At 42.0% G+C, this 12,338-nt stretch overlaps 1 protein-coding gene across 2 annotated transcripts in view; it reads left to right on the top strand.

Moving 5' to 3' along the window:
• PAPPA (pappalysin 1) overlaps positions 1-12,338 on the top strand; it is a 554,424-nt gene that overhangs the window by 531,646 nt on the left and 10,440 nt on the right. For both annotated transcript variants that reach the window (XM_075324089.1, XM_075324088.1), the window contains exons 20-21: positions 2,365-2,436; positions 7,742-7,840. In XM_075324089.1, the coding sequence (XP_075180204.1) occupies positions 2,365-2,436; positions 7,742-7,840 (171 nt within the window). The remainder of the gene's footprint in view (positions 1-2,364; positions 2,437-7,741; positions 7,841-12,338) is intronic.

The following is a 12,338-nucleotide window of genomic DNA, read 5'->3' as shown; positions in this document are numbered from 1 at the left end:
TTATGTCCCACATATAAAAAAAATGACTTCAGCGTGTAAGAGGGAAAGTGCATAACGTCACTACTACGCAACCACTGTCACACACTGACATCAGCTGCTGGCTAATCCAAAATGAATATTGACTGCTCTTCATGCCCTCAGCATTATGGGTGTGGGAAGCAGTGAATATTCATTACCTTTAATAGCAGGCACACATGTTAACCCTAGCCACCGTTGCAGCCTGCTCCTGCCTCCTGTGACCTTGCTCCACCGCCGTCACCCCCCCCACCCACAAGCTAGGTACACCCAGATTATAAGATGCACCCCTCACTTTCCCTCTAAATTTGGGGGGAAAGAAGTGCATTTATAGTTTTGTATATAATTTGTTGCAACATAAATGATAGTTTTATTTTTTATGGTTTGTTTTTACTGTTCACTTTCCACACTAAATCTCCTGCTACATGAATTTTCCAGGTTATTTCAGTCATGTGGATATCAGATCTGTTTAGGATTTTTTTTTGTTATATGTACAGTCGGGTCTGAAAGTGTTGGCACCCTTGAAATTGTTCCATAAAATGAAGCTTTTTGACAAGAAAATGATTGCAATTACACGTTTTATCACAAACATGTTTATTTCCTTTGTGTGTATTGGAATAATACAAAAACTGAGAAAAAAAAATAAAATTGGACATAAGTTCACACAAAACCCCCAAGTTGGACAGAACAAAATTGTTTGCACTGTTCCAAAATTGTTGATATACAACTTTGTTTTAAGCACAAAATACTGATTCAAAGTCACCTGTGGCAAGTAACAGGGGTGGGCAATATGAAAATCACACATGAAACCAGATAAAAATGGGAGAAGCTGACTAAATTTTTGCATTATGTGTCTGTGTGTGTCCCACTAAGCATGGAGAACAGAAAGAGGTGACGAGAACTGCCTGAGGACTTGAGAACCAAAATTGTTGGAAAATATCAACAATCTCAAGGTCACAGCAAGTCCATCTTTAGAGATCTTGATGTTTCTTTGTCTACGGTTCCAGGTTATTTCAGTCGTGTGGATATTGGATTTGTTTAGGATTTTTTTTTGTTATATGTACAGTCAGGGCTGAAATTGTTGGTACCCTTGAAATTGCTCCAGAATATAAAGTTTATCTCCAAGAAAATTATTGTAATGACATGTTTTATCTTGAGAACCAAAATTGTTGAAATATACCAATTTCAAGGTTACATTGTGTGTCTATGTGTGCCACACTAAGCATGGAGAACAGAAAGAGGAGAAGAGAGCTGTCTGAGGACTTGAGAACCAAAATTGTTGAAAAATATCAACAATATCGAGTTTACAACAAGTCCATCTTTAGAGATCTTGATATTTCTTTGTCCACGGTTCCAGGTTATTTCAGTCATGTGGATATTAAATTTGTTTAGGCTATATTTATATATATATATATGTACAGTCAGGGCAGAAAATGTTGGCACCCTTGAAATTGTTCCAGAAAAATGAAGTTTTTCTCCAAGAAAATGATTGCCATGATATGTTTTATCTTGAGAACCGAAATTGTTGAAAAATATCAACAATCTCAAGTTTACAACAAGTCCATCTTCAGAGAGCTTGATGGTCCTTTGTCCACAGTTCCAGGTTATTTTAGTCATTTGGATATTGGATTTGTTTAGAATTTATTTATTTTTTGTTATATGTACAGTCGGGGCCGAAAATGTTGACACTCTTGAAATTGTTCCAGAACATGAAGTTTATCTTGAAAAAAATTATTGCAATGACGTTTTATCTTGAGAACTAAAATTGTTGAAAAATGCCAATCTCAAGGTTACAAGTCATCTTCAGAGATCTTGATGTTCCTTTGTCCATGGTACGCAACATAATCAAGAAGTTTACATCCCATGGCACTGGGATTATATACAAATGATAATATGGATGAAAGATAAAATCAGTTCTTTTCTGGATGGAAACCAAATTATTCTGTATATGTTCATCGAACGCCAACCTAAGGCCACTGCTCAGCAGAACAAATGGGCTAAACTGCAGCTCAAGGCATGGCCATTGTCGAGGCTGACCAGTGACAAACCTAAAAATGTCCCATCTCAATAAACTTATTAAGCACCTGACTAGCTGCAGTCCTAAAAATACCAGCCAATACCTGCCATTTTAATTCCTGCAAATTATGTACAGCAACATAGTCCTGATACTCAGTAATTCAGTTCTCAGCTTTATATTAATATTACAGTAAAATGTTCTGTATATTAATGTATAATGTATTTTGTTTCCCTAGATTTAATCAGAATTAATGGAGTATAAGGGATTATTTTATCTCATTTAACTCTGCCTCTCATTTTTATATATTAAGTATTATTTTTATTTTTTTATAGAAAATTATTTGCACGGGAAGAAGAGAATGGTATCCACTCCCAAAAGAACTTCACTGTATCAAAAGGTGTGAGGTAAGGAGACTAATACCTGTTTGCTATGGCCAGTAGATAAAATATATGTAGCACACACCGAAGCCTAAACGTTTGCATTATCATTAGGTGAATTCTTGGATGGCACCAGTGCAGTGCATTCATATGTATATATGGGTTTTTACATCTGTTTTATATATCTGCAGTGTGAACATGACCTATAAAATAAATTGTGTTACTGAAGCAATAAAGATCCCCTTTAAAAATGTTTTAATGCCCAAATTGACATCTTAAACTAAGTACATAGCCTGGTAGGAAATAGAGAACTAGTAAAAATGACACCTTTAGTCCTCTAATCGCTGCTTCCATGCTGCAGATAGGGAAGTGTAATCAAACATAGCGATTTGACTACTTGATTAGTCCCCGGTGTGGTCAAGACTCTCACTGTAATGTTCCGCTCACTGGTTTTGCATGTTCCCTCCCTCACTGGTGATTGACAGCACTGGTTTGCCTGTAAGGGGCACTGTCTGCTCAGGCAATCCACTTGTCATGATTCTGATCCGATGTGCTTTGCTGTTCTGCAGAGCCGATGCTCTGTTTGGTATTGTGCTCCTGTCGATGGGTTGTTCACGGCCTTGGGTCCTGCGCTGGTGTTGGCAGGAACTTGTTTTCAGGTGCCTCATTCTGGGTGATTGCTCTGCTTCATTGAGGAGTGATCTCGCCCGAAACGCCATCAGTCATAGTTCTTGCTCTGCAGTGAGTGCTCTGGCTCCCGTAAGTGCTTCGTTCTGATCTTGTCCTGCTACCTTGAATCTTTTTGACCCATCTTTGTCTATGCCCCTGACTCTTACATTTTCCCCTGGCTTCTGACTCCCGGCTCATACCCTGACCTCGGCTCCGTTTTCTCCCTTTATACCTTATGTGACTTCCTGGCTTCTGACCTCCGGTTCGTACCCTGACCTCGGCTCTGCTTTCTCCCTGTGTACCTTACATTACTTCCTGGCTTCTGAACTTTGGCTCGTATTTTGACCTCGGCTCCGCTTTCTTCCCTGTGTATCATACGTGACTTCCTGGCTCTGACCTCTGGCTTGTTTGACTACACCTCCACTAGTTGCATCTAGTGACACCTAGTGGTCGATCATCACGCCAATGCTTGCAATTATCTGAGACTGAGGTGGGGCATGCAGAACCAGTGGGCAGAAGGGTGCACCGGGCAGCCTAAATAGTTAAAGGGAGCATGACACATTGGAAAATGCTATGTACATGAGCTATGGGTGAATAGAGCAACGATGTTGTCCAGCCACCTTACTGAAAATACAGCAACTTGGAGAAAATGAACTAATTTCCTCCTAGGAGCCTCCAGCTTTCACAGGGTTGGTGCAGGGAATTATTGGAGTCATCACTCACAACACTGTTCACTACACTGTGAGCAGCAGCTGTAAACACGTACTGGCACTTTGATTGACTTCTGGTTCTGCACAGATGCACTACAGAGCTGGCTGTTAGTTAAAGAGTCAAAGAGCCGAGTTGTGCTTAGAGTCACCCCTCACAGTATAGTGACCAATACTGTGAGCGGTGACTGGGGTGGTACTGTGCACACACCAATGACTGAAAGCCTGAGGCTCCTGGGAGGAAATAAGTTCATTTTCTCCCAGAAGCCGCACTTTCAGTAAGGTTGCCAGTCAGCATTCGGGATAACTAGAGACTTCAGGGTTTTGCAGAAAAGCAGAAGTGATTACAACACTAAAGGTGTCAGTATTATTTCTTAAAGTATACTGTTAATTTGAGCTGACAGATTCAGTTTAAAGGGAATCTGTCACCAAGTTTTTTCAACCTCATCTGAGAGCAGCATAATGTAAGAAAAGAGACCCTGATTCCAACGATGTATCACTTAGTTTACTTGGTGGAGCAGTTGTGAAACAATCGGTTTTTAGATGTAGCATGTAGCAGAGCTCAGAAGGCTAAACCCACCCACACCAATGATTAGCATCTCTCTGTGTACATTGTATATTGACAGTGAGCTGCTGAGGACTTGGTTGGACTAGGAGGTACGTGAGCAACTGGTCGGGCAGTGATAAGCTCTAGCTGATTAAAAAAACCCTCATTGTATTGAAAACACAACACACAGCCTAGGAATTCGCTTGCTTTTTGTGTATAAATCGGAAGAGTGCAATGTGAGAAAAAAATCGCTTTGTATTCGCACCAATGTTATTCAATGAGGCAATGTTCATCTCTAAGTTTTTCTTCAGCTACAATAAGGTTGAGGAAAATAAATTACAGAATGCTGCGTATAGCCGCATATTTGGACGAGACTCACCAATGCAAGTCAATGCATGCAAGAAAAAAATCAGACGGCACATGGACCCTCCGTATGTTGTCTGATTTTTGTGCACAAATCTCAAAGAAAAAAGAATATAAAGCTAAAAATAGGTAGATATCAGAAAGATATTAGAAAGATGGAATAGATATACAGTGTGTCCACCCATATCCTGTCCACCGCCATTAACTTGAGATCGGCGGCAGCTGTAGGCATAGAAGTGGTGTCTAGGTATAGTAAAGTAGCCATGCGCTACACAATGAAACCACCTATAGCGCCACTTGGTGGAAATCAACGGAGTTAGCATTTTTATCTCGAAAACAGAACGAGTTAGAGAAAAAAAGTGAATTCCAAAGTTGTAGGGCATCATCAATTCAATACGAATCGACACCTTGCATACAGAAATGCTATGATTAGAACGTGTAAAACTCACAAGGCTGTGGACGTGAAGCGATACCTCATGGAGACCTTCCTACAAGTCATTGGATATGGTGGCTGCGTGGAGTGGCCTCCACACTCACCTGACCTGACCACATTGGACTTGTTTCTATGAGGTCACATCAAACAGCAGGTGCATGCGACCCCTCCACCAACATTGCAGGACCTACGACGATGTATCACAGATGCTTGTGCAAATGTGTCACCTACCATATTGCACACCGTGCAGCAAGATACAGTATGCTGTCCAGAGCCCAAATGTGCATTGCAGATGACGGGGGCCACTTTGAGCATCAAACTTAAATGAGCACCATATGCGTGACCAGCATTCAATGTTTTGGGGGGGGTCATGGGCTTCATATCATAGCATTTCTGTAAGCAAGGTGTCGATTCGTATTGAATTGATGATGCCCTGCAATTTTTTAATTCACTTTTTTTCTCTAGCTCGTTCCGTTTTGGAGATAACATTGCTAACTCGGTTGTTTTCCACCAGGTGGCGCTATAGGTGGTTTCATTGCGTAACGCATGGCTACTTTACTATACCTAGACACCACTTCTATGCCTATAGCTGCCGCCGATCTCAAGTTAATGGCGGTGGACAGGATATGGGTGGACACACTGTATAGATAGATATCCTGCAACTAAAATGTCACAACTCTCCCTGCATATCATATACTTCCACCCTTTAGTGTTTTTCATGTGGCATTAAAGGAAGTTTAGCCTCGTATAACCTAATAAATAACTAAATAATTAATAAAATGGCGTGAGGATCCCCTTATTTTTTATAGTGAGCAAAGGTAAAGCAGACAGTTGTGGGATGATATTATCTGGCTGGGAAGGTCCATGGTTAATGTGCCCTTCCCAGACTAAAAACAGTAGCCCACAGCCACCCTAGAAGTGGCACATCACATTATATGCACCAATTCTGTAGTTTTGCCTCGGCTCTTCCTGACTGCCCTGCTGCAGTGGCAATTAGAGTAATATTTTTTAGGGTTGATATCAGCTGTGTAGTTGCAGCTGGCATCAAGCTCTAGTGTTAGTAATGGAGATGAAACCAATCATTACTAACACAATAAGTAAAAACCAAAAATCACACACAAAAATAGTTTATTTTAAACAACACTCCTTGACTTTTTCCCTAGTTCACCAATTTATTAAAAACAAAAAGCCACACATGTTCGGCAATATCCAGGAGATCTGATGTAGTTCACAAATAGTACCGTAACCTGAAAGACTTAAAAAAAGAGAAAAAACCCAAGACCCTCTCCCTTATTTATCAATTTATTAGAAAGTAAAATTCCTAGATCCGCCTCACTCCAGCAGTTCCCACGATGATCCTCAATTTCGTAGATCAGATCAAGGCTCCATAGGGTTTGAGCAGCAGCCTCTCCCGATGCACGCTGTGCTCCGCAAGACCCAGCGACTCTGAGGAGTGGAGACGGCAGTAACGTTACCACTTATCACTCTGATGATAGGTGATGTCAGGGACATCACGACTTATCACAGTGATGGAAGGTAACGTTACTGACTTCACTGCTCATCAGTGTTGCCTAGTCTCGCAGAGTGCAGCATAAGTTGGTAGCAGCTGCTGGAAAAAAAAAATAACAGGGAAAAAGTAAGGGAGCATTTTTTTTAAAAAAACTCTTTTTGTGTGTGTGTTTTTTTGCTTCTTACTTATTAGGTTAGTAATGTGGGTGTCTGATAGACATCTCTCCATTACTAACACCAGGGCTTGATGCCAGCTGTGTTTTTGGACAATTCATAGCTGACATCAACCCCAAGCCCTATTACTCTGATTGCCAACGCAGCAGGTCAATTGCACCAGGGCAATCTAATGTGATGTGCCAATTCTGGGGCAGCTGCAGGCTGCAATTTTTAGGCTGGGAGGGGCCCAATAACCATGGCCCTTCCCAGCCTGATAATATCAGCCCCCAGCTATCTACTTTACCTTGGCTGGTTCTCAAAAATAGGAGGACTTATTTATTAGATTAAAGCAGGCTAAATACCTTTTTAGAAACACATGAAAGGCACTATAGGGTTCAAGTTTATAATATGTAGCGGGGATAGGAAATTATGTCTGCAGGCTATCTATCTATCTATCCCTCTATCTATCTATCTATCTATCTATCCATCTATCTACCTCTCTATATATCTATCTATCTATTATTTATCTATCTATTCATCCACCTATCTATCTATCCATCTCTTTATATAAAATTGCTTTATTAATTATGACAATTAGCTTAAAATTACAGAGTTATTATAGTATTTAAAAGATGATCTTAAAAACGCATTGCATATTGATGACATACAGATGCTATCCGAGAAAAAAAACGGAAACTCACATTGCAACACGCATATCATGTGCAATAACATACATATGACACTCGGCCAACATTTCTGGATAAGTTTCGGAGCGATTTCTACCCCTAATAAGTGACACTTCGCTGAATTCAGTGTCTTACCCCTACACCATGCTGCCCTCAGATTACATAGCAAAATCCTGCTGACAGATTCCTTTAAATTTTTTGAGAAATATTAGTATTGACAACACAGGTAACGATTCTTTTTTATTCATTTGTTTTATTAAAGCCGTTTATTGCCGACAATTATTGTGATGGGGGAAACAACTGGGCCTTTTGTGACTATGATGGAGGAGATTGCTGTTCGTCTACGGTTAAGACAAAAATGGTAAAATCCAACTTTTTGTTATCGCTATATATTTTCATTTATTGCATTTCTGTGCACATTGCTGTAATAATTGTTCAGTTGCTAAGGTCGGCGTCACACATCTCATATTCATGGTCTAAGTCTGGACATAGATGTACAGGTCCAGTAGCGTATCTTGAATCTTGTAGAAAATCTCCAACTATCACAGGTTTTTAATAGTTTTAAGGGTACTTTAAACACAACGATATCGCTAGCAATATATCGTCAGGGTCACGTCGTTAGTGACGCACATCCGGCTCTGTTAGCGATATGGTTGTGTGACTAAAAGGAGTGACGATCAACGATCGCAAAAACGTCAAAAATCGTTGATCGTTGACACGTCGCTCCTTTTCAAAATATCGTTGGTGGTGCATGACGCTGGTTGTTCATCGTTCCTGCGGCGTCACACATCGCTATGTGTGACACCGCAGGAACGACGAACATCTCCTTACCTGCGTCCACCGGCAATGAGGAATGAAGGAGGTAGGTGGCATGTTCCGACCGCTCATCTCCGCCCCTCCTCTGCTATTGGGCAGCCGCTTAGTGACGTCGCTGTGACGCCGAACGAACATCCCCCTTAAAGGAGAGATTGTTCGGTGTCTCCAGCAACGTCGCTAAGCAGGTATGTGCGTGTGACGTTGCCGTAGTGATACTGTTCACTACGGCAGTGATCACCCCCATGACGAAACAGCGACGTGGGTGAGTGCTATCGCTAGCGATCTTGCAGCGTGTAAAGCACCCTTTAGTCTTGGGTCAACCGGACTTTTTGGGACCCCCTAGTCTCCGGGTGCGATTGCAACCTTTGTACCTCCTTGTAGTGGTCCATTGGCCTAAACTTTAAGGCCTCATAAATGCTTTGAGGCGGTTCAGATTAGATCAGGAGACCCAAGGCCGGTTCATACATCGATGTCCGTACTTAGACCATGAATGTCAGATGCATGAAGCCAGGCTTAGTGGCTGGACAACTTGTTTCTACCCATTGTCTATATAAAACTATATGAAATGAATAGAAAGCAAGAGAAAAAGCCCCTTCCTTTTTTTAAGACTCATTCAGACAAGCCCATTATGCATGTGCTGTCTATTTGCAAAAATGGAGAACATCAAAAAGTCCACCGTGCAAGCCAATGGTGTAGTTCTCATAAATGTATTTATAGACAGAACGATGGTCAGTGTATAAAATATCACATCATGCACTATATTGTTCCTTTATTTAGATCAGACTCACTCATTAAACTCAGTGGGTTCATTTGAAAAAGCAGATGACATATGGACACCATCTGTATGGCCTCTGTTTTTATTGATCCATTCCAATTGTTAACATAGAAAACTGAATTTGAACTATTAATATATTTTACATTGCTGATCGCACTCACTCCACACCTTAACGTTATACTTCAGTTCTTTTGTTTTGTTTTAATTCATCCAGTCACTAGTCCCACACTATATAGTACATAGCTCTTATGGTATTGCCCTATTTATGTTTCCTTCCTATATGGAAATTCATGGTATACTTCACTTTAGTTAGGTCAGGAGATCACAAGGGGTTAACTTTTTCAGTCAGTAGATGGGCCTGCATGATTCAATTGCATGACGTGTATCTCTGAAGTTTATATCACAGATAATGATGATGACTGTACAGTTCTTGTAAGGCCAGGGCCACACGGGGACTAATGCGATCCTCGCATGACACTCGGCTCACGCTGACAGTACAGCAGGAGCCGAGTGTCATGCGAGTGTCACTGCGACTGAGGTCAGATCATGCGATCAAACCTCAGCTGCGGGGGGCGGGCCAGCACTGAGGAGGGGCGGACCAGCGCTGAGGAGGGGCGGGCTGGCACGGAGGAGGAGAGGGAGGGATTTATCTCCCTCTCTCTTCTGTAGCCGACTATTGCCATTTTTGCACTGCACTTGCGGTATACCGGTGTAATGTGAGTGCAGTGAGATCTTTCTCTCATCCCATAGACTTGAATGGGTGCGAGAGAAAGAGTCTCACATTACAGCCGCAGCATGCTGCAATTGTTTTTTCGGTCCGATTGGAGCCGAGAAAATAATCGTTCATGGGTGCTGGGTCATAGGTTAATATTGGCCCGAGTGGAATACGATGTTTTATCGCATTCCACTCTGTCCGATTTTGATGCCGTGTGGCTTAGGCCTTACACAGTTATACTATGGATCACAGTTCATCCTCCTTTACTGTTTACTTCTAACATATTACATTATTTAGTAAAATATAGAAGATATTATCCCATTGTCCTCATAAAACATGGTTGGGGGCAGTAGCTGTGGGCGAGGGACGACCATGCTCCACCACGTTATATGAAAAAGGGGTTCCTGGCTAGGCATGTATGCCTTTGTCTTGGTCATTACTAGGGCGATATTGGATATCCTAGGCCATAAGCAAATGGTTTACATCGTATTGAGGCAGACCAATGTCCAAAAATACATTTTTACTGAACTTTTACTTGATAGAAACTATGTACATCAGATATGTAATAGGTACAATGCTTCACAAACATTTCACTGGTTTAAGCAGGCATGGACACTTCTCAGTTACATATAAGGACACTCCATTTTCATCACTCACCTCATACTTTTGTATCCCATGACAATGCAGCCAACGATTCTGGAAGACTTTGTCTTCTCCTGTGACGGCCGCACAGGCCAAGGTGTAACACTACAGCCACTCACAGCTACTCTCAGTTTCTAATTGAATTATATATATGAGGCCTCAAGTGGAGTGGTCAAGTTGGTGTGACTCCGCACTGCTACTGACAAACTCCATTCGTGGAGGGTCATAGACTATATAGGCTGTCATAGGCTGTAATGCATCCTCAACTCCCCATAGGGGAACTTATGTCCCAATATGGTGACCATAACTTCCTTCCAATATACATAATTGAGTTCTCTTTTCACTGTAGTCAACTGTTCACCAGCGTTCTGCTGATACAAACCCATCTCTTTCAGTCCCCATTACATGGGCCTCCTACTTCCCCTGGGTCTCTCTGTACTATTTAATCTGTGTCTCTGGACTTGGTTCCGGTTTATCAAATGTTACGGTCTAACAAATGTTGCAGTCTATCATATATCTCTTCACAGTTCCTCTGATGTCTTCCCTCTTCATACACACACACCCTGAAGCTTAGCAGGATGCTGTCAGACTTTAGGTCTTGCACCACTGAACTCCATGTTCTGTCAACTCCCAGGAAATAACTCCCTTGTCTGCCCATATAACTCTCCCACTCTGCGCCAGTCTCAACTCTTAATCCTACATGTGCCGGACTAATACATTTCATTTACCAAACACATAAAACCACATTTGTCACAGTGAATTGCATTGCAGAACATCACATTGTGTTCAAGGTGGTGTTGGCAGCACTTCTACTTCCAGCCCCAACAGAGAAATGATAGAGGCTGTAGCTATTTATGTGATGCTGTGCTGATGTAATTTGGGATTTATAGTGGAGCATGGTGGAATACAATGCAAAATGAAAGGTAAGAAACAATATAAATCCTGAATGGAAGAAAAAAAGGTGATTGTACCGCGTAATTGGAACACTGTATCTAACAAGTGCGGAGTGTGACAATCAGGTGAGGGGTGCAGATATTGAAGAATAAGAAAAATGAGTTAATCTTTAAAGGGAACCTGTCAAGTCCTGTATGAACCAGAACCACGAGCGGTGCTGGGTACATAACGTGTTTCCCCGAAAGTAAGACAGTGTCATACATTCTTTTTACCCCCAAAAGTCCCACTATGTCTTACTTTCGGGGTATGTCTTATATTGGAAAAAAAATGTCGATTTTTGTTTTAACTATAAAATTAACATTTATTAACAACCTGAACAGTATGGTATTCACCACAAAACTTGCTTATGGTTCCGTATCACAGTCTCCCATAGGGTTACAGCCCCATACAGTATCTCACACAGCCTTCCATAGGGTTGCAGCCCCATACAGTATCCCACACAGTCTCCCATAGGGTTACAGCCCCATACAGTATCCCACACAGCCTTCCATAGAGTTGCAGCCCCATACAGTATCCCACACAGCCTTCCATAGGGTTGCAGCCCCATACAGTATCCCACACAGCCTTACATAGGGTTGCAGCCCCATACAGTATCCCACACAGCCTCCCATAGGGTAACAGCCCCACACAGTATCCCACAGCAATCGCAGCAAGTCTCCATGCAATGTACCGTATGGGGACTTGCCGCGATTGCGCCGTAAGTGTACCGCAAGTTAAGGAAACTTTACATGGTGCATTTTGTGAATTGCTTACTTGGTACCGTAATGGCGATCGGATCAATTCCTCTGCGGTGCTGGGTAGAGGTGTGGCTTCTTCTTCCTCATGCAGGAGCCGCTGGGCCAATCAGAGGGGCCACCAGCGGCTGCACATGAGGGCACTGAGGCTGCGTGGTTTTGTATGTTGTCCATGGTCCTGATGGACCACGGACAACATTACTGCATCTCCCACGGCCTCCAC

This window comes from Anomaloglossus baeobatrachus, chromosome 9 (assembly GCF_048569485.1).
Source record: "Anomaloglossus baeobatrachus isolate aAnoBae1 chromosome 9, aAnoBae1.hap1, whole genome shotgun sequence".
Lineage (NCBI taxonomy): Eukaryota > Metazoa > Chordata > Amphibia > Anura > Aromobatidae > Anomaloglossus > Anomaloglossus baeobatrachus.
This window is presented reverse-complemented; position numbering and strand designations above follow the sequence as displayed.